The sequence below is a fragment of the Lynx canadensis genome, chromosome A2 (genome assembly GCF_007474595.2).
Source record: "Lynx canadensis isolate LIC74 chromosome A2, mLynCan4.pri.v2, whole genome shotgun sequence".
Taxonomy (NCBI): domain Eukaryota; kingdom Metazoa; phylum Chordata; class Mammalia; order Carnivora; family Felidae; genus Lynx; species Lynx canadensis.
In genome coordinates this window covers 4,621,866-4,643,797 of record NC_044304.2, presented here as the reverse complement: position 1 = coordinate 4,643,797, position 21,932 = coordinate 4,621,866, and the positions used below count along the sequence as shown (strand labels likewise).

Below are 21,932 nucleotides of genomic sequence, written 5' to 3'. Positions count from 1 at the left end.
TATGAAGATATTAGCTATTCATAAAAAATTAAATACAGATGGCATAATAGTAATTAAGAATATTAACGATAATATTGTAACGTTAAGACAGAATAAAAAAAGCTAGCAATGGGAAATTGCCTCACTGATGAGGAAAGTTTTTCTTTTTAACCATTATAGTCTCTCAGGCATCCTGACAAGGGTACATGAAGGGAGCTCCAGGTTCCACATGTATTAAAATACATGCTCATTGCAGGGTGCCGGGGTGGCTCAGTTGGTTCAGTTAAGTCTCCGACTTCAGCTCGGGTCATGATCTAGTGGTTTGTGAGTTCGAGCCCTGCATTGGGCTCTGTGCTGACAGCTCAGAGCCTGGAGCCTGAGCTTCAGATTCTGTGTCTCCATCTCTCTCTGCCCCTCCCCCTGCTCTGTCTCTGTCACGCAAAAATAAACAAATATTTTAAAAAATACATGCTCACTGGGAGAGTGAACTTCTACACATACTTCAAAGCCCAGCTGAAATGTCCCCTCCTCTGAGAATTTTTACCTGACCCTCTACAAAGCAGGGTTCTTCTCCACTGGGAAGACACACCACAGGGCCAGGAGTGTCTGTGTTGGACCTTATTCCTCAGTCTGAGCATAGAAGAGGGACTCCAGCCACCAGCATAGAGATAGACCCATAGGAAGGCACTGGTTAACAAACGCATGGCCAGAAACTGACTGGGCGCCAGGCCCAGACACCTGGGGTGGGGAGCTCTCTGGCCCCCAGTGTTCCTCCACCGCTAAGTAGGTGCAACAGGGAAAGGTCCCTGTTTACCAACTGACCTTGACCCTGAGGGAGACCTTGGCAGGGGGAAGGTGTGTCCATGTTGCTGGAGGACATGCCCTTGGGTTAGTTACCCCAGGACACACCGGCCCCAGGGATTGAAAAACTTAGGAAATGGTATTGAGAAATCTGGGGCAGCTCCAGGAAGGGGGAAGCCACGGGAGCTGCGGGCTGGGCTGAGCTTGCAGGGGGGAGGCGGGAGCCAGATAAAAGGCAGCCTCCAGCAGCCTCTGCTCATTCCCTCCCAGTCCGCTTCCTCCGTCCCTCTGTCCCTCCACCGTCCCTGCACCATGGGGCCTGCCTCAGGCCCCAGCCTGCTGCTGCTGCTGCTGCTTCCCATCCTGCCCCTGGCACCGGGGGACCCCATGTGAGTGGTCATGACCCTTCTCCAAACCGGGCTACTTGTGAGGTGGGGGTGGGGATCAGGTCCTAGTGGAATCCAGGGCGCACGTGGGTGTCTGCGGAGGCAGGGGTCAGCGGGTTGGGATGTGAATGGCCTTGGGCTGCCTGTGAGCTCATGATTTCATGAGCTGGGGGTTCATGGCACTCGGGTTACAATGGGAGGCGGATGTTTCTAGAAGCAGGGGTCTGCGGGTTTGGGTGCCTGTGGTATGTTCAGTGATTCCGGGGCTGTGGAATCACTTGGAGGCCTCGAGATCTGACTTCACAGGATTTGGGGGCTTCGTGCTATGTGGGTGAGGATTGGAACCCTGGTCCCTAGAACGGCAGCTCCGTCCCGTGTTCCACCCGACCTGCAGGTTCTCCATGATCACCCCCAACATCCTGCAGCTGGGAAATGAGGAGAAGGTGCTGCTTGAGGCCCATGACTATGGAGGGAACCTTGCAGTCACAGTCAACGTCTACGATTTCCCTGCCAAGAAGCAAAGGATGTTCAGCGAGACCATTGCTCTGATCAGGGAGACTGACCACATGGGCACAGTCAACATCAATGTGTGTGCACCTGCTGGAGCCCCTCCCACCTGTCTGAGTCTCCTCCCTGTTTTGAGCAGTTCCCACTTTGGAGCTCCTCCCCTCTCTGAGAATTCTCCTTCAATTAGCTTCTTCTATCCTGAGCCCCTAGCTTTGATCCCCTCTCCTAAGTGACGTCCTCTGAGCCCCTTGTCTAATTCCCCCTACTCATCCCCCTTTCTGATCCCTACCCATCTTAGACCCTTGCTCCCTCCCCTACTACCCCTCCGCTCCCAACCTGGGCACACCAGGGAGACCCGGAGTGGTGGACAGGTGCTATTGGCAGGAAGGGCAGACAGGTGTGGACCCCACTGAAAGCCTGGGGCTGAATGCGGGCAAGGGGCCAGGAGGCAACATCTCATTATTCTCTGGCTATGCCTAGATCCCAGCCAACCAGGAATTAACATCAGGGAAGGAGAAAAAATTCGTGACTATCCAGGCGGACTTTGGGGGCACCGTGGTGGAGAACATAGTGCTGGTCAGCTCTCAGAGTGGGTACATCTTCATCCAGACGGACAAGCCCATCTACACCCCAGGCTCCACGGGTAAGGGGTTGGGCAGCAGCTGAGGACCCAGGGGCCAGATTGTGGGGAGGGGCGTGGCCTCACTCACCACCTCCTTTCTTTCCCACCATCTTCCAGTCCTCTATCGGATCTTCACGGTCAACAATGACCTACTGCCTGTGGGCCGGGCCGTTGTCATCAGCATCCAGGTACCAGCCAACTGGGGACCCAGACACACCCCAGGCAAGACTCAGGGAGAGACAAAGAGATTGAGACAGAGAAAGAGACTCTGGAAAGGGCAAGACTGCAGAGGCCGAAAGGCAAAGAAATGTGTAGAGCCTTGAACACAGAAAGAGCCCTGGACACAGGGCAGAGATCCAGGGATACCAGGCACAGTGATGATTCTGCCCGTGGATTCCGGCTCCAGAAAAACCTCTGGGGACCGTGTCACTCTGGACAGGTCACTTCACCCTCCTGGGCCTTGGTTTGCTCAGCTGAAGATTGAGATGACAGATAAAAACTCTCTGTAGCCCAATCCGCCTCCTGCTGCCAGGGGGCAGCCTTGAGGACCCAACTCCTGTCCCACCCTCCTCCACCCAGAGCCCTCCAGGAGCTCCCACCTCCTTGGGGTAAAAGCCTAAGTCCTCCCAGCACTCCCCAAGGCCCTGCAAGACTTGCCCAGTCCCCTACCTGTCCTCCTCTCCTCCTCTCCTCCCCCTCTTCCCCTCACTCACTCTGCTCCAGCCACATGGGCCTTATTGCTGTCCCTCCAACTGCCATAAAGAGCCAGCCCTAGGACCTTTGCACAGGCTGTTCCCCCACTACTCACAAAACGCTCTTCCTCCAAATACCCACATAGCTTGCCCCATCACGTCATTCAAGTCTCTGCTCAAATGTCACCGATGGCACAATTTTACAGAGAAGCCTCTCTGAGGACCTGTAAAATTGCAAACACCCTCTCCCAACTCACACACACACACACACACACACACACACACACTCCACTGGTCTCCCTTCCTGTCATCTCCTTTAGGCACCCTATAAATTGAATGTATTCATTTGCTAATTGCCCGCTCCCTAGACCTCCACAGAACCTAAATTCCAGACAGGATGGGTGCTTGGCATACAGTAATTTCATTACAATTTACTGGGCTAAGGCAGGAAAGGGGTGGGGGGGAGGGGGAATGGAAGGAGGAAGTGAAGGACAGAGGGAAGAGGTAGGTGGTTCTCAGAGGATCGTCATGAGTATTTCTTGCAATCACGCAAAGGTAACAGGGACCAGGTCCTGACAGCCACAAGCTGACTGTGGGGATCAGTGGGATTTGTGGGGAACGGAGAACACACACCTCTAACGGTAGAGCCTCTGCCCAGTTCCAGTCAAATGTCGCTATGTGCCAACAGGAACCCGTATCCACGGTTATCCCAATTTCCAAGAGAAGCCAGAAAGCCAGACTTTTACATGATGTCTCCTGGTGTTTAGTTATTTGCAACGAATGACATACTGTGTGTTAGGTTGAACCACACGACTTTGTGTTCTTGTAGGTCAAAGAGTCGAAGGTAGGCAATGCTGTGTGACTTAGCGCCCATAGGATGCTTACCACAGGGTCCCGCACAAAGTAGGTGATAAATGCTAGTTACTATCAGTGTTCAGACAGCCGCCGACGAGAGTGAGCTCCAGCTTACATGAATCATGTGCCAAGCCACTGAGGTAGGGGCTATGTTCCTCTCCTTCTTCTAGCTGGGCACATTGAGCACACAGACATCAAGTAATTTGCCCAAGGTGACATAGCGCGTAAATGGGAGAGTGGGCATTTGAACCCAGGCTGACTGACTCAAGTCCATGTTCATAACCACTGCCCCAGTAGTCATGACACAGACAGTGTCCAGACACAGAGAGGAGGAAGAGAGCCTAGGGGCTAAGCCAGGTCTCTGAAGAGACACGCCCTCCCTGTCTCCACAGACCCCCGACAATATTCTCATCAAGAAGGACTCCCTATCTTCTCAGAACCAGGTTGGCATCTTGTCCCTGTCTTGGAACATCCCGGAGCTGGTCAAGTATGTCAGGCCCTCCTAGAGGGGGTTCCCTTTGCCAAGGAAGGGCGTCTGGCTGGCTCACTCACCTGCCTTCCCCACAGTACAGGGCAGTGGAAGATAGAAGCCCACTATGAAGATGCCCCACAGCAGGTATTCTCTGCTGAGTTCGAGGTGAAGGAGTACGGTAAGAGGAGGAAGGAGTCAGGGTGGGGGCCCCAAGTGCCAGGCCCAGTGCTGACACCCTACTGGTGCCGTCTCGACCCCAGTGCTGCCCAGTTTTGAGGTCCAAGTGGAGCCTACAGAGAAATTCTACTACATTGATGACCCACAGGGCCTGGAGGTCACCATCACGGCCAGGTGAGGGGCTAGGAATGGGGCCAGGTGGGAGGGGAGGGGAGGAGGGCCAGGTGAGGGCTAGATGACAGGCCAGGTTGGCAGCTAGGGGTGGAGCCAGGTAGGGGCCGGGTAAGGGAACCTGGGTGCAGTGTGGCCAGGTGTGGGACCAGGTGGGCGCTGAGTGAAGAACCAGATACTGGCCAGGTAAGCACCAGGCGAGGGACCAGGGGTCCGTGGAAGTTTGCAGGCAGCCTCGCCCTTCAGGAGAGGAGCATCTGAGACCCTCTTGCCTCTCAGGTTCTTGTATGGGAAGAATGTGGATGGAATAGCCTTCGTCATCTTTGGGGTCCAGGATGGTGAGCAGAGGATTTCGCTGCCCCAGTCCCTCAGCCGTGTTCAGGTGCTCTGCCCCTCTGAGCCTCCTCCACTTTGGACTTCCCCCTCCCTCACCTGCGCCCCTCCCCCTCTCTGAGCCTTCCTTCCTCCCCCAGATCGATGATGGCAGTGGGGAGGCCAGGCTGGAACGAAAGGTCCTGCTGAGCGGGGTGGAACCCTCCGGAGCAGATGCCCTGGTGGGGAAGTCGTTGTACGTGTCTGTCACCGTTATCCTGCACTCAGGTGAGGCCTGGTCTGAGGAAAGGGACCCAAATGAGGGGGGAGGCCCAGTGTGCGGGCAGAGGCCCAGAATGGATGTGGAATGCAGTGTGACAGGGGAGAACCAGTCTGAGGGCAGAGGCCAAGTGTAAGAGAGGATATCCAGAGGAAAGTGATACCCAGTGAGACAAAGGAGGCCCATTGTGAGGGTAGGAGGAGCCCCAGAGAGAAAGTGGGACCCAGTCTGATAGAGGTGGCCCATTCTGAGTGGGGGAGGTCCAGAATGAAAGTGGGATCCAGTCTCATAGAGGAGGGCCAATCTGAGGGGTAGGCCCACTATGAAGGTGGGATCCAGTCTGAGGGGGGAGGCCTAGTGTGCGGGGGAGGCCCAGTATGAAAGTGGGATCCAGTCTAACAGGGAAGACCCAGTCTGAGGGGGAGGCCCAGTATGAATGTGGGATCCAGTCTGATAGAGGTGGCCCATTTCGAGGAAGGGAGGTCCAGAATGAAAGAGAGATCCAGTCTGTAGAGGAGGCCCAGTCTGAGGGGGGAGGCCCAGTATGGATATGGGATCCAGTCTGATAGAGAAGCCCAGTCTGATGGGGGAGGCCAGAATGAAGGTGGGATCAAGTCTGACAGAGGAGGCCCAGTGAGGGGGAGTCCAGAATGAAGGTGGGATCCAGTCTGATAAAGGAGGCCCAGTCTGAGGGGGGAAGGAGCCCCAGAATGAATGTGGGATCCAGTCTGATAGAGGTGGCCCATTCTGACTGGGGGAGGTCCAGAATGAAAGTGAGATCCCATCTGTAGAGGAGGCCCAGTCTGAGGGGGGAGGCCCAGTATGAATGTGGGATCCAGTCTGATAGCGGAGGCCCAATCTGATGGGGTGAGGCCAGAATGAAGGTGGGATCCAGTCAGACAGAGGAGGCCCAGTGAGGGGGGAGCCCAGAATAAAGGTGGGATCCATTCTGATAGAGGTGGCCCATTCTGAGGCGGGGAGGTCCAGAATGAAAGTGAGATCCAGTCTGTAGAGGAGGCCCAGTCTGATGGGGGGAGGCCAGAATGAAGGTGGGATCCAGTCTGATAGAGGAGACCCAGTCTGAGGGGGGAGGCCCAGTATGAATGTGGGATCCAGTCTAAGCGGAGCTCCAATCTGATGGGGGGAGGCCAGAATGAAGGTGGGATCCAGTCTGATAGAGAAGCCCAGTCTGAGGGGGGAGTCCAGTATTAAGGTGGGATCCAGTTTGACAGAGGGGGCCCAGTGAGGGGGGGCCCAGAATGAAGGTGGGATCCAGTCTGATACAGGAGGCCCAGTCTGAGGGGGCGAGGCCCAGTATGAATGTGGGATCCAGTCTGATAGAGGAGGCCCAATCTCATGGGGGGACGCCAGAATGAAGGTGGGATCCAGTCTGACATGGGAGGCCCAGTCTGAGGGGGGAGGTCCAGAATGAAAGTGGGATCCAGTCTGATACAGGAGGCCCAGTGAGGGTGCAGGCCAGAATGAAGGTGGGATCCAGTCTGACAGAGGAGGCCCAGAGTGAGGGGGGAGGTCCAGAATGAAAGTGGGATCCAGTCTGATACAGGAGGCCCAGCCTGAAGGGAGAGGCCAAGTGTAAGAGAGAATATCCAGAGTAAAGTGATACCCAGTTAGACAAAGGAGGCCCATTCTGAGGGTGGAGGGAGTCCCAGATGAAAGTGGGATCCAGTCTGATAGAGGAGGCCCAGTCTGAGAGGGGAGGCCCAGTATGAAGGTGGGAGCCAGTCTGATACAGGAGGCCCAGTGAAGGGGCAGGCCAGAATGAAGGCGGGATCCAGTCTGACAGGGGAGCCCCAGTCTTAGGGGGGAGGCCCAATATGAATGTGGGATCCAGTCTGATAGAGGATGCCCAGTCTGAGGGGGGAGGGGGCCCCAGAATGAAAGTGGGATCCAGTTTGATAGAGGAGGCCCAGTCTGAGGAGGGAGGCCCACTATGAAGGTGGGATCCAGTCTGTAGACGAGGCCCAGTCTGATGGGGGAGGCCCAGTATGAAAGTGGGATCCAATCTAATAGAGGAGGCCCAGTCTGACAGGGGAGGCCCAGTATTAAGGTGGGAAGCTGTCTGACAGAGGAGACCCAGTCTGATGGGGGAGGAACAGAATGAAGGTTCCAGCCAGTCTGATGGAGGAGGCGCAGTCCGAGGGAGGCCCAGTGTAAGGTGTGGTCCAACCTGGAGGGGTGGCCCAGGAACCTGCCCTCACGGCTGGCCCCCTCAGGCAGCGACATGGTGGAGGCGGAGCACAGCGGGATCCCCATCGTGACCTCCCCCTACCAGATCCACTTCACCAAGACGTCCAAGTTCTTCAAACCAGGGATGCCCTTTGACCTCATGGTGAGACCCAGGGTGGGGCTGCCTCCCCCACCCTTCCCCTGAGCATCAGCCACGCCTCTGGGTCGACCTGAACGCCCTCCACCTGCCCCTGCACTGCACCCACAGGTGTTTGTGACAAACCCCGACGGCTCCCCAGCACGCAACATCCCCGTGGTGACCCAGTACTCCAAATCACGCTCCTTCACCCAGGAAGACGGCGTGGCCAAGCTGATCATCAACACACACAAAACCTTTAGGTCCCTGCCCATCACCGTGAGTCCCCACCCTCCTCTAGCCCCACTTCTGGGAGATAGGGGACTGTATTTGCATGGAGGGAATCTGTCCTCTGCCACAGTCATCCTGCCACGTGAGGAGTGGGGTCCTTTTATTGTGTCAGGGGATCCTGCCATTCACATAGAGGGTTTTCATCTGCATAGAGGGGATCTTATCTGCACCAGCAGTCTGGCCATCTGCATAGGTATATTCTAAGGATCCGGTGATTACATTTGACCCACCTGGATAATCCAAAACAGACTCCCATCCTCAGACCCTTAATCCCATTTGCAAACTCCCTCGGCCAGGGAAGGTACCGTATTCCCAGGCCCCAGGGATTAGGATGTGGACATCTTTGGGGGGCCAGAATTCATCCCCCTTTCCTCACCCAGGTAAGCACTAGGAAGGATGGTATCCCAGAGTCACGACAGACCAACAGGACTATGAACGCCCAACCCTACAGCACCATGAGTAATAACTACCTGCACATCTCTGTGCCTCGCGTGGAGCTCAAGCCAGGGGAAGATCTCAACGTCAACTTCCACCTGCGAATTGACCCCACCACCACCCAGGAGAACAACATCCGCTACTTCACCTACCTGGTCCGTGCCCTCCTAGGATCCCCAGACCCCTCCTCCTTACTTCTGCAGCACCCCCAGGCCAGGGCCACCCCCCCGCCCGACCTTGCTGATTCTCCCTTAGGCCAACCTGTCTCCCCCAGATCATGAACAAAGGGAAGCTGTTGAAGGTGGAGCGTCAGACGCGGGAGCCCGGCCAGGACATGTACGCGCTGCCCCTGACCATCACTGAGGACTTCATTCCTTCCTTCCGACTGGTGGCTTATTACACCTTCATTAACAACAAGGGCCAGAGGGAGGTGGTGGCCGATTCCGTGTGGGTGGATGTCAAGGACTCCTGTGTGGGCAAGGTAAGCTTCCGGAGCCTTCCTCTGCACCCATCTTGGCTCTCCCCGCCTGGCCAGTGCTCGCTCCGTCTCTGCCTCTCTCCAGCCTTCTGGGTGGGCTCCCCAACCGAGGCCCATCTTCTCCTTTTCCAGCTCCTTCTCTCCCCACCTCTGTTTCAGCCTCAGTATCTCCCTCCCTGCTGGCTTTCCGCCTTCAGTCTGTCTGTCTCCACCGTTGTCCCTTCCTGTCCAGCACAGCAGGGACACTGCCCTGGGCTGACTGCTGATGGAGACCCAGCCTGGCAGGGCTGACCCCTCACTCCCACCTCTGTGCCCCCCCCCAACAGCTGGTGGTGAAAGGTGGCAGGAAGGAAGAGAGGGTTCACCTACCTGGCCAGCAGATGACCCTCAAGATCGAGGGAGACCACGGGGCCCGAGTGGGGCTCGTGGTGGTGGACAAGGGCGTGTTCGTGCTGAACAAGAAGAATAAGTTAACTCAAAGCAAGGTGCGCCCCGTACCGCTGGGGTGTGGCGGAAGCAAAGGGGTGGCGTGGGCTGAGGCGCGGGTGGCGCTCAGAAGGGAACCGGAAGTGGGGTTAGGCGTGGGCGGGACGGAGGCTGGGACCGACACAGACGTGGCGCGGAAGTGAAGGCTGCGGGTGGGAGCTTGGATGGAGGAGTCCGCGCTGGGGGTGGTTGGCGGGGGCTGTGCACACACCTCTGAGAGGGGCCTGGGACCAGAACGCAGGGGTGGTCGGACATGTCAGCCTGGTGGTGGAGGCCTGCCTGCGACCCCTGCCCTCCCGCAGATCTGGAACGTGGTGGAGAAGGCTGACATCGGCTGCACTCCAGGCGGCGGGAAGGACTATGCCGGCGTCTTCACGGACGCAGGGCTGGCCTTCCAGACCAACACAAACCTGCAGACCCCGGATAGGACAGGTGAGGGCCCGGGAGGTGTGGGGCCTGCACCCCAGATGCTGAGAGCAGGTGGAGGGCACTGTTCTGAGGTCCTCAGATGCTGAGAGCAGGTGGGGGCCCTGGGTTCAAGTCCTGCGCCAGCCCCCACCTAGTGAATCACTGCCTGCTGAGCCTCAGTTTCCTCATCTCTCAAATGGGAACAACAACTCATGGCTCCCTCACGGCTACTAAGAGGAGTACATCGGGGACCCTCAGTTGACGCTTAACCCATCTTGTTCACGTGTGCCCTCCACTCAGATCCCGAGTGCCCCAAACCAGATGCCCGGCGCCGCCGCTCGGTGATGCTCACAGAGAAGAGGATGGACAAAGGTGGGGCCCCCACCCTCCCCCCAAACCCTGCCCATCCGGGATCCAGCCCAGGAGGGAGGAGGGCAGGGCCGGGCCCTGGGGACTTCCTACCCTTGGTCCGCCCGAGCTCCTTTGCTTTGAGGTCCCAGCTGAGGCCCTGACCGGTGTCGTGTCCACGCAGCGGGTCAGTACCCAAAGCAGCTGCGCAAGTGCTGTGAACATGGCATGCGGGAGAACCCCATGAAGTTCTCGTGCGAGCGCAGGGCCCGGTTCATCCAGCACGAGGCCTCGTGCGTGAAGGCCTTCCTGGACTGTTGCAACTACATCACCCAACTGAGGCTCAACCACACCCGTAGTGCCCACCTGGGATTGGCCCGGAGTGAGTCCACTTGCCTGTGCCTGGCCAGAGCGGGGAGGGCCTGGACTGAAGGGAGTAGGCTCGGTCAGAGGGGGGCAGGCCTGGTTTGAAGGAGGAGGCCAGCCAGAGTGGGGAAGCTCTGTGAGAGTGGGGATGGCCTGGTCTGAGGGAAGAGGCCCAGGCCAGAGTGGGAAAGCTTGATCAGAGGGGGTAGGGCCTGATCTGAGGGAGGAGGGCAGCCAGAGTGGGGAGACTGGGTGAGAGCAGCCAGGACCTGTCTGAGGGAGAAGAACCTATCTGAATGGGGGAAGGTGCCTGTTTGGGTGGAAGGATGCCTGTGTCTGAGGGGGGAGGAGGGCCTGTCTGAAGGGGGAGGATGCTTCTGTCTGAGATGCGTTTTTAGCCTGCCTTTACCAAAGAAAACTCATTTATGTTGCTTTCCAAAGAGGTGCCTAACTCAATGCCTAACAACATCTGTTGATTTGTTTTCATTCATTCATTCCCTCCCTCCCTCATTCATTCACTCACTCATTCATTCATTCACTCATTCATTCATTCAATTCTGGATAAGACAAAACATGTGCACACTTGAAACTTTACATCTCGGGCCAAATAAATGTTAAGCCAAGAGAAATTTCTCTTCCAAGAAGCCCATTGAAAGCAGAACCAGAGTGGTCCCCACCACAAGGCGGCCCTGACAGAACTGGTGGGAATCCTACCTGCCATTTGTTTGAGCCCAGTGAGGCCTGATGTCTGCTTTTTAAAAATGCTTTTTGATGTGTCTTATGTAGAGAAAGGCCTTTCTGCTAGGATGGGTGCAGTGGAAACCAAGCCCACAGAGAGCCCCCCGCACCACGGGCAGCATGGCCCCTGTCGTGAGGGTCCCCCTGGCAGATTCCCTCTCGGCCCGCCCTGTCCAGATTGCTCTTTTTAACCCCTGTGTGCAGAGTGGTGCTTGCTGCACTGACCCTTCTCACTGGCCCTTTGAACACTTCTTTTGCACATCCCATCGTTTTCATGGGGGACCAGAAACTGTGTCGTCCAAATTGGGCTCTGAGAACAAGGGCCCGTGTGAGCGGCTCTTGAAACCGAGGGAAGTTACCTTATCGACCACAGGATGAAAAGTCACGAAACAGAACCCCTTTGCTTAAAAACTAAGGAAGATGGGGAAACGCCATAGCGGCAGGCTGCCCGATCCAAGCAAACATCATCATTTTTTAAAAAATCTTTAGACTCAAGCAGAAAAAGGAGAAATGGGCATAAAAACCTTTTATCCCTCTGAATCATTTGAGGCCGCACCATTGAGGCCCCTAATTAGCTCCGTGTGGAATTTCTAGAAGCAAAGATATTCTGCCACAAAACCACAGCACAGGCATCAGAATTAGGACGTTAATGTTGACTTGTTACCACCACCAAAACCTCCAACCCTGTTCAGGCTGGCCAGTGGTTTCCCTTTGGTTTGGTCTGGTCTGGTTTGGCTTGGATCCTTTATAGGAAAAGGATCTGTGCAGAAGCAGACGTCGTATTTACTGGTGGGGTCTCCTTGGTGTCCTTGGATCTGCTCAACCCCTGGCAGCACAGCCGTCTTGAGTGACTTTCACGTCCGGCTATTTGGGGGGCTGTCCCACGGTTTGGGTTGGCTCCATGCTTCCTCGTAATGACATCCAGGTTTTGCATTTGGGGGCAGCACTGTCACAGGAGAGACACTATGGATTCTCAGTGCAGCATGTCGGGAGCCCAAAGACATTGATTTGTCCCATTGTTGGTGCTGTGAGTCTTGATCACGTGATTAAGGCGCTGTCTGCTGGGTCTCTCCACTGTAAAGTTCCTCCTTATTCCTGGATAGTCTATTTCTAAACCTCTTTCTGCTATCAGATCAGGGCAAAATTTAAGCCAAGGGAAAATTTCCCCCAAATCAATTTTTATGTAGCCTGTATGACAGCAGGTATGGATCCTTATATGGTAACACATACCTTTCGTGCACACCTATATTTTTATTTTTTAGTTTTTTACTTTTTGGCTTAGAAATATGCAGTCACCTCTTAAAGGCAGACATCGCCAAAGGGGACACATATTTTTGTATTATTTTAGCTGGAAGGCTAGCACGCCCTCCACCATCACCCCCCAAAAAACACACAAAGATTCCCAACACACATGAGCAAAGAGCTGTATCTTCAGTCTGTGCAAATTATTCTAATCTAGGCTTGGTGCTTTCTGCTCCAGTGACCTATAGACTTTCTTTCTCAAAGAGGAAAACTAGACAAAAGTATCCAATGGGATATGGCTTACACATGCTCAGATGTTTTCTCCCCCAGCCTTATGTAATTTCTTTTTTTTTTTTTTCTATTGTCAAGTTAGCTAATATACAGTGTAATCTTGGCTTCAGGAATAGATTCCCATGATTCATCACTTACATACAACCCCTCGTTGTCATCCCCAAAATGCCTTCCTCAACGCCCATCACCCATTTCCTCCCCCCTCCTAGCCCTGCCCCCATAAATACCCAGTCTGTTCTCTGTATTTAAGAGTCTATTATGGTTTGCCTCCCTCTCTGTTTCTATCTTAATTTCCTTCCTTTCCCCTTTGGTCTTGTGTTAAGTTTCTCAAATTCCACATATGAATGAAGTCATATGATATATGTCTTTCTCTGACTGACTTATTTTGCTTAGCATAATACCTTCCAGTTCCATCCACATTGTTGCAAATGGCAAGATTTCATTCTTTTTCATTGATGAGTAGTATTTGATTGTATGTATGTGTGTGTGTTTGGGCTCTTTCCATAATTTGGTATTGTTGAAAGCGCTGCTATAAACATTGGGGTACAAGTGCCCCTATGAATCAGCACTCTTTATCCTTTAGATAAATTCCTAGTAGTGTTATTACTGGGTCGTAGTGTAATTCTATTTCTAATTTTTTGAGGAATCTCCACACTGTTTTCCAGAGTTTGCATCCCCACCAACACTGCAAGAGGGTTCCCCTTTCTTCACATCCTCTACAACATCTGTTGTTTCCTAAGTTGTTAATGTTAACCACTCTGACCCATGTGAGGTGGTATCTCAGTGTGATTTTGATTTGTATTTCCCTGATGATGAGCGATGTTGAGCACCTTTCCATGTGTCTGTTTGCCATCTGTATGTCTTCTTTGGAAAAGTGTCTATTTATGTCTTCTGCCCATTTCTTCACTGGATTACTTGTTTTTTGGGTGTTGAGTTTGGTAAGTTCTTTATAGATTTCAGATACTAACCCATTATCTGATATGTCATTTGCAAATATCTTCTCCCAGTCCGTCAGTTGCCTTTTAGTTTTGTCCATTGTTTCCTATGCTATGCAGGAGCTTTTTATCCTGATGAGGTTCCAAACAGTTCATTTTTCCTTTATTTCCCTTGCCTTCAGAGACATGTTAAGTAAGAAGTTCCTGCAGGTGAAGACAAAGAGGTTGTTGCCTGTTTTCTCCTGTAGGATCTTTATGGTTTCCTGTCTCATATTTAGGTCTTTCATCCATTTTCAATTTATTTTTGTGTATGGTGTAAGAAAGTGGTCCAGGTTCATTCTTCTGCATGTTGCAGACCAGTTCTCCCAGCACCATTTGCTAAAGAGACTGTCTTTTTTCCATTGGATACTCTTTCCTGCTTTGTTGAAGATTAGTTGGTCATACATTTGTGGGTCCATTTCTGGGTTCTCTGTTCTATTCCACTGGTCTATGTGTCTGCTTTTGTGTCAATACCATACTGTCTTGATGATTACAGCTTTGTAATATAGGCTAAAATCCGGGATGGTGATGCCTCTGCCGTTGGTTTTCTTTTTTTTTTTTTTTAATCTTTTTTAACGTTTATTTATTTTTGAGACAGAGAGAGACAGAGCATGAACGGGGGAGGGTCAGAGAGAGAGGGAGACACAGAATCTGAAACAGGCTCCAGGCTCTGAGGTGTCAGCACAGAGACCGACGTGGGGCTCAAACTCACGGACCGCAAGATCATGACCTGAGCCGAAGTCAAAAGCTTAACCGAACTGAGCCACCCAGGTGCCCCTGGTTTTCTTTTTCAACATTACTTTGGCTATTCAGAATCTTTTGTGGTTTCATAAAAAATTTAGGATTGTTTGTTCTAGCTCTGTGAAGAATGCTGGTGCTATTTTCATTGGGATTGCATTGAATGTGTACATTGCTTTGGGTAGTATCAACCTTTTAACAATATTTGTTCTTCAAATCCTTGAGCATGGAATGTTTTTCCATTTCTTTGTGTCTTCAATTTCATTCATAAGCTTTGTATAGGTTTCAGCGTACAGATCTTTCACCTATTTGGTTGGGCTTATTTCTAGGTATTTTATGGTTCTTGGTGCAATTGTAAATGGTATTTATTCCTTGATATCTCTTTCTGTTGCTCCCTTATTGGTGTAGAGAAATGTAACCTATTTTGGTACATTTATTTTGTATCCTGCGACCTTACTGAATTCATGGATCAGTTCTAGCAGTTTTTGGTGGAGTCTTTGGGGTTTTCCAGGTAGAGTAGCATGTCATCTGTGAAGAGTGAAAGTCTGGCTTCTTCTTTGCCAATTTGGATGAGTTTTATTTCATTTTGTTGCCTGATTGCTGAGTCTACGACACCCAACACCACATTTAACAACAGTGGTGATAGTGCACACCCCTGTCATGTTCATGATCTCAGGGGGAAAGCTCTGTTTTTCCCCACTGAGGATGATATTAGCTGTGGGCCTTTCATATGGCTTTGATGATAAGGTATGTTCCTTCTACCCCAATGATCTTGAGAGTTTTTGTTAAGAATGGATGCTGTACTTTGTTAGTTGCTTTTTTCTACATTTATTGACAGGATCATATGGTTCTTATATTTTCTTCTATTAATGTGGTGTATCACATTGATTGATTTGCCAATATTGACCCAGCACTGTAGCCCAAGAATGAATCCCAATTGATCATGGTGAAGGATTCCTTTAATATACTGTTGAATTCAATTTGCTAGTATCTCAATTTGTTGAGAATATTTGCATCCATGTTCATCAGGGATATTGCCCTGTAATTCTCCTTTATAGTGGGGTCTTTGGTTTGGCAATCAAGGTAATGTTGGCTTCATAGAATGAGTCTGGAAGCTTTCCTTCCATTTCCGTTTTTGGAACAGCCTTAGAAGAGTAGGTATGAACTCTTGCTTTAAATGTCTTGTAGATGGGGCGCCTGGGTGGCTCAGTCGGTTGGGCGGCCGACTTCGGCTCAGGTCATGATCTCACGGTCCGTGAGTTCGAGCCCCGCGTCGGGCTCTGTGCTGACAGCTCAGAGCCTGGAACCTGTTTCAGATTCTGTGTCTCCCTCTCTCTGACCCTCCCCCGTTCATGCTCTGTCTCTCTCTGTCTCAAAAATAAATAAACGTTAAAAAATTTAAAAAAAAAAATAAACGTCTTGTATAATTACCCTGGAAAACTATCTGGCCCAGGACTCCTATTTGTTGGTAGATTTTTCAAAACCAATTCAATTCCTTCACTGGTTATGGGTCCATTCAAATTTTCTATTTATTCCATTTTCATTTCTTTCTACATTTTTTCTACATTTCTACAAAATTTTCCAGTTTGTTGGCATATCATTTTTCATTGTATTCTTGAATAATTGTTTGTATTTCTGTGGCGCTGGTTGTGATCTCTCCTCTTTCATTCATGATTTTATCTGTTGGGGTCCTCTCGCTTTTATTTTTAAGAACCCTGGCTAAGAGGTTATCAATTTTATTTATTCTTTCACAAAACCAACTCTTAGATTCATTGATCTGTTCTGTTTTTTGTTTTTTTTTGGATTCTATATTGTTTACTTCTGCTCTTATCTTTATTATTTCTCTCCTGCTGCTGGCCTTGGGCTTTCTTTGCTGCTGCCTTTCTAGTTCCTTTAGATGTGAGGTTAGGTTATGTATGTGGGACCTTTCTTGCTTCTTGAGATTGATGTGAATTGCAATGTGTTGTCCTCTTAGAACTGCCTTTGCTGCATCCCAAAGGGTTTGGACTGTCATGTTTTCATTTTCATCTGCTTCCATACATTTTTTAATTTCTTCTTTAATATCCCAGTTACCCCCTGTTTTAGTAGGATGTTCTTTAATGTCAATGCATTTGGGGGCTTTCCAGATTTTTTATTGTGGTTGATTTCAAGTTTCACAGTGTTGTGATCTGAAAATGTGCATGGTATGATTACAATCCTTTTGTACTTGTTGAGAGCTGTTTTGTGACCTAGTATGTAATCTATTTTCAAGAATGTTCCATGTGCCTTCAAGAAGAATGTGTATTCTTCTGCTTTTGAATGAAAAGTTCTGAATATATGTTAAGTCCATCTGGTCCAATGTGTCATTCAGAGCCATTGTTTCCTTATTGATTTTCTGCCTAGATGATCTTTCCATTGCTGCAGGTGGAGTATTAAAGTCCCCTCCAGAACAACAGTATTATCTACATGTTTATTTATGTTTGTGATTAATTGATTTATAGGTCTGGGTGTTTCATGTTGGGGGCATAAATATTTACAATTTAGCTCTTCTTGATGATGGACCCCTCGTTTATGATATAATGGCCTACTTCATCTCTTGTTACAGTCTTTGTTTTAAAATATAGTTTGTCTGATACAAGTATGGCTACTCCAGCTTTCTTTTGATGTCCCATAGCATGACAGATGGTTCTCCGTCACCTCACTTTCAATCTACAGGTGTCCTTAGGTCTAAAATGAGTCTCTTGTAAGCAACATATAGATGGATAGTGTTTCTTTATCCATTCTGATACTCTATGTCTTTTGATTGAGGCATTTAGTCCATTTACATTCACAGTGATTATTGAAGGAGATGGATTTAGTGTCATTGGGTTATCTACAGGTTTCGCACTTATGGTGATGTCTTAGTCCCTTGTAGTCTTTGCTGCTTTCCACTCACAGAGTCCCGCTTAGGCTCTCCTGCAGGGCTGGCTTAGTGGTCACAAACTCCTTCAGTTTTTGTTTGGGAAAGCCTTTATCTCTCCTTTTATTCTTAATGACAGCCTTGCCAGATAAAGGATTCTTGGCTGCATATTTTTCCTATTCAACACATTGAATATTTCCTGCCACTCCCTTCTGGCCTGCCAAGTTTCAGTGGACAGGTCTGCTACTACCTTTCTGTGTCTACCCTTGTAGGTTAAGACCAATTTTTTCCTAGCTGCTTTCAGAATTCTCTTTATCTTTGTATTTTTCCACTTTCACTATGATATGTCATGGTATTGGCCTGTTTATGTTGATTTTGAAGGGAGTTCTCTGTACCTCTTGCACTTGAATGCCTGTTTCCTTCCCCAGATGAGGGAAGTTCTCAGCTATAATTTGTTCAAATAAACCTTCTGACCCTTTCTCTCTCTTCTTCTTCTGGAGCACCTATGATACAGATTTATTTCATTTCAAGGAATCACTTAGGTCTCTAATTCTCCCCTCATGGTCTAAAATTTCCTTGCCCTCCTGTTTTTAGTTTCATCATTTTCCATAATTTTATCTTCTATTTCACTTATTCTCTCCTCTACTTCTTCCATCCTTGCTGTCACTGCAGCTGGGTTATTTTGCATCTCATTTACATTTCTTAATCCACCTTGATTATTTCATAGGTCTTTGATCTCTTCAGCAATAGATTCTTTGCTGTCTTCTATACTTTTTTCAAGCCCAGCTATCAGTCTTATGATGGTTTTTCTAAATTATTGTTCAGATATATTGTTTAGATCTGTTTTGAGAAGTTCTCTGGCTGTCATTTCATCCTGGAATTTCTTTTGAGGAGAATTCTTCCATTTCATCATTTTGGCTAGGTTTCTGATTTTTACACATTTTAATACCTTGTTTTGTATCCTGCACCTGTGAGTCCTACTATAATAAGAATAGGTCATACACTGCCCAGGTCCTGGGACTTCCAGAGGTGTTTGTGGAGTGTGGTCATGCACTCTGTTGCATATTTGGCTGTTCTATCCCACTGCTCATGGTGGTGATGGTTTGGACCTTCCACCAGGTGTGTTTTCCTTTGTTCATTGAAGGAACCCTGGAAAAAGGAAAGGTGAGAGGAGCCTGGTTCCCATACAAAGAGAAAAATGAAAGGGGCATAAAAAAAGGTCGGGAAGAAAATCAAATAAACTATAAAGTTTATTAGCTATAAAGTTAATCCAGAGATGTGTAGAGATAAGTATCTCTGGGGACAGTGGAGAAAGGGGTGTGTTCTAAACCCATAAAGCCCTCTCCTCACCCGTGCCTCCTAGGCGACTTGGATGAGGATATAATCCCGGAAGAAGATATCATTTCCCGAAGCCAATTCCCTGAGAGCTGGCTATGGCGCATGGAGGATCTCAATGAACCTGCGAAAGATGGGTAAGGCTGAGACACCCCCCACCTTAACCCAACCCCCAGGCCAGCTCCTATGGCAGCCCAGACTGGACCACTTCATTTGTATGTACCCTATACACCTCTTTTCTGGAATCACTGTGCAACTCCACAACCCAGCCTAGAAAGAAAATCAAGAGTCAGGCTCCCTCCATGTGCCCAGCCCCCACCCATCCCTCCAACATGCCCCTTGAGACCCTTCCACACCAGCTTCCCCCATACCTCTGACACCTGCCTCTTTTTAATATCCCCACTTCTCCTCCACCCAGAATCTCCACAAAGACCATGAATATATTTTTGAAAGACTCCATCACCACCTGGGAGATTCTGGCTGTGAGCTTGTCAGACAAGAAAGGTGAGTGAAGTTGGTGCCCCCATGCTCAGCGGGCAGAGACCCCAGGGACACTGGGCATTTTCTCATCCCATCCAGAGAGATCCCCTGTTTCTTGGTGTCTGACACTCTGCTCCCAGGTGACTAGAGGAGTGTCAGATCCTATTCTGTGGGAACATAGTGCTTTTTGTAAATAAATTTTCTTTTGAGAAAAGTTTTAGGTTCACAGCAAAATTGAGGGGAAGATACAAAGAGTTCCCACATACCTCCATTCCACCCACCCCTTACATACAATCTCCCCCATGTTGACATGCACAGTCTCTAGAATAATTTGCAACAAAAAACACCCTTAAGGGGTGATGTTGACATGTTGACAAGGATAATGGGTAAAGTGATTAAGAAAATATAAAAGAGGAAGCAGGATGAAATGCATGATTGGAACATAGACAGTCAGATTGTGAATCTTGGGTAAAAGGTGTCCCAGGGGGTGAGGGATCCACCACAGGGAGCTGGCAAGCCCTGGTCTAATGTGATGATCTCAGGCAGGCCTGAGAGCAGGATGAGGAGAGAGAGGCAATAACTTTAAGACCAGATGAGTAATATTTTCATGTGATGATTTTGAAAAAATCAATGTGAATCCAAAAAAAAAAATCAATGATGAACAAAATATCTCCATTGTAAATAGAAGCCAGCACCACTCTGAACCATATTGGAGGTTGAGGCAAGAGGGAAAATGTGTGCCCCCTGCCCCCTGTACTTGATTTAGGTATATTTTGTGGGGGGTTTTAATATTTATTTATTTATTTTTGAGAGACAGAGAGAGCACGAGTGGGGGAGGGGCAGAGAGAGGGAGACACAGAATCCAAAGCAGGCTCCAGGCACTAAGCTGTCAGCACAGAGCCCAACGCAGGGCTCGAACCCACAAACCTGTGAGGTCATGACCTGGGCCAAAGTCAGAGGCTTAAGTGAGTGGGCCAATGAGGCGCCCCATGATTTAGGTACATTGTAAAGGTTAATTTTTTCCCTGAACGTTAAAGTAGTTGAAAAAAATATTGAAACATTAAAAAGGACATGTGAAGACCCAGGACGGGAGGCATGAATATCTCTTTCATGCCACACCAACGTGTTTAATAATTTTGTTTTGTTACCATTTATAATACATTACACATTATTATCACTTCCCTTTCCTGGCTTCAAGATGTTCAAAACCTGCGTCTTTGCTTGTCTTTTTTAACTGAGGGAACTGAAACTGGCAGTTTCTCCTGACCGAGGGAGGGTGGTGCATGCATTCATGGGGCACATACTTTTCCCTTCGTCTGGAGCTCCAGTAACAGCTCAGCACACTTCTGGTTGGTGGCCCCCGCCCGCGTTTCAGATCAGAGCATCTTCCTATCTCCTTGTTGTCCCTGTTTGCATATGGAGGGCCTGCGTGAGGTTTCCTTGAAATAAGAAAGGTTCTTGCCGCTTGAAAAGAGAAAGTTGAAAGGCACAGTTTAGATCCCTGCTTCTGAAAGCCTGCTCCCTGAACCACTAGCAATCTGGCAAAGGTGCTTTCCCTGGGGGTTTGTAGAAATTCAGAATCTTGGACCCCACTCCTGACCTGCTGAATCAGAACCTGCATTTAACATGACCCACGGGGCGGGGAGTGGGGGGTTGTGTGTGTCTGGAGGTTGGGGAAGGCCTGTCCTGCACCAGGGTCTCTGCACCTCATCACTGATGTTGTTCAGGGCTAGGTGGTTCTCTGTGGAAGGTTCTCTGTGCAATATCGGATGTTGAGCAGCATTCGCGGCCTCTACCTAAAGACTCCAGGAGCACCCCCACCCCCGGTTGTAACATGTCCCCAAAATATCCCCAGAAGTTGCCCAATGCCCCCTGGGAGTGATGGGGTCAGCATCTTAAAGGGCCCTATGGTTTTTCTATTCTGCTCTCTGTACCCGTGTGACATCTTCTCAATACTGTTGTCTTACCAGGTACGATTATATTTTTAAGCTTATTTATTTATTTTGAGAGAGAGAGAGGCAGTATGTTTGAGGGAGGGGAAGATAGAGGCAGAGAGAGAGAATCCCAAGCAGGCTGTGCACTGTCGGCTGTACAGGGCCCAATGCAGGGCTCGAACTCATGAACCATGAGATCATGACCTTGAGCTGAGAACAAGAGTCAGATGTGTAACCGACTGAACCACTCAGGTGCCCTGGTTGATATTTTTTTAATTGATGGGTTTTCTTAATTTTTTTTTAATATTTATTTGTTTTTGAGACAGAGACAGAGTGCGAGCGGGGGTGGCGAGGGGCAGAGAGAAGGAGACACAGAACCTGAAGCAGGCTCCAGGCTCTGAGCTGTCAGCACAGAGCCCGACGTGGGGCTCAAACCCACAAACTGTGAGATCATGACCTGAGCCGAAGTCGGACGCCCAACCGACTGAGCCACCCAGGGGCCCCTAATTTATGGGTTTTCTTAAACAATTTAGGTTTACAGAAACAACTGAGAATTACCACTCACTCCTCAATTCCCCCCAATTCCCATCTGTAACCCTCTTTTGCATTAGGTGGTACCTTTGCCAAAATCTCTGGGACAACACTGATACATTATCATCAACTGCAGTCAAAAGCTACGGTTCCCTTTCAGTGATGTACCTTCCATGGGTTTGGACCAACATGCAGTGACATGTAGCTGTCCTTCCAGGGTCACGGAGAGTAGGCGTTTCCCTGCCTCAAACATAACACAGATGGTGTGTCAGAAGTCACTCTGTGTGTGGTTCTCTCTCGCTCCTTCAGGCTTGTTCAAGAGAAAAGCTAAGTCTGGTGCAAGGATGTCCTCATCTCCTCTGTAGGTCTTGACTGAGTTGGATTAGCAAGGAGAGAGCAGGT

At 49.8% G+C, this 21,932-nt stretch overlaps 1 protein-coding gene across 2 annotated transcripts in view; it reads left to right on the top strand.

Annotated features, from left to right (window-relative positions):
• Window positions 1-1,027: 1,027 nt before the first annotated feature.
• Window positions 1,028-21,932, top strand: part of LOC115499309 (complement C3-like) — a 39,827-nt gene continuing 18,922 nt past the window's right edge. Inside the window, exons 1-19 of one of the 2 annotated variants that reach the window (XM_030293124.1) lie at window positions 1,028-1,169; window positions 1,561-1,753; window positions 2,154-2,262; window positions 2,413-2,483; window positions 4,235-4,329; window positions 4,410-4,492; window positions 4,575-4,665; window positions 4,942-5,044; window positions 5,136-5,262; window positions 7,489-7,604; window positions 7,710-7,856; window positions 8,249-8,458; window positions 8,578-8,784; window positions 9,108-9,266; window positions 9,570-9,699; window positions 9,976-10,047; window positions 10,208-10,405; window positions 18,614-18,722; window positions 19,004-19,089. In XM_030293124.1, coding sequence (XP_030148984.1) covers window positions 1,093-1,169; window positions 1,561-1,753; window positions 2,154-2,262; window positions 2,413-2,483; window positions 4,235-4,329; window positions 4,410-4,492; window positions 4,575-4,665; window positions 4,942-5,044; window positions 5,136-5,262; window positions 7,489-7,604; window positions 7,710-7,856; window positions 8,249-8,458; window positions 8,578-8,784; window positions 9,108-9,266; window positions 9,570-9,699; window positions 9,976-10,047; window positions 10,208-10,405; window positions 18,614-18,722; window positions 19,004-19,089 — 2,383 coding nt within the window. In that variant the 5' untranslated portion in view covers window positions 1,028-1,092. Of the gene's footprint in view, window positions 1,170-1,560; window positions 1,754-2,153; window positions 2,317-2,412; window positions 2,484-4,234; window positions 4,330-4,409; window positions 4,493-4,574; window positions 4,666-4,941; window positions 5,045-5,135; window positions 5,263-7,488; window positions 7,605-7,709; window positions 7,857-8,248; window positions 8,459-8,577; window positions 8,785-9,107; window positions 9,267-9,569; window positions 9,700-9,975; window positions 10,048-10,207; window positions 10,406-18,613; window positions 18,723-19,003; window positions 19,090-21,932 lie in introns of both variants that reach the window. The other variant, XM_030293113.1, reaches the window with a different exon arrangement.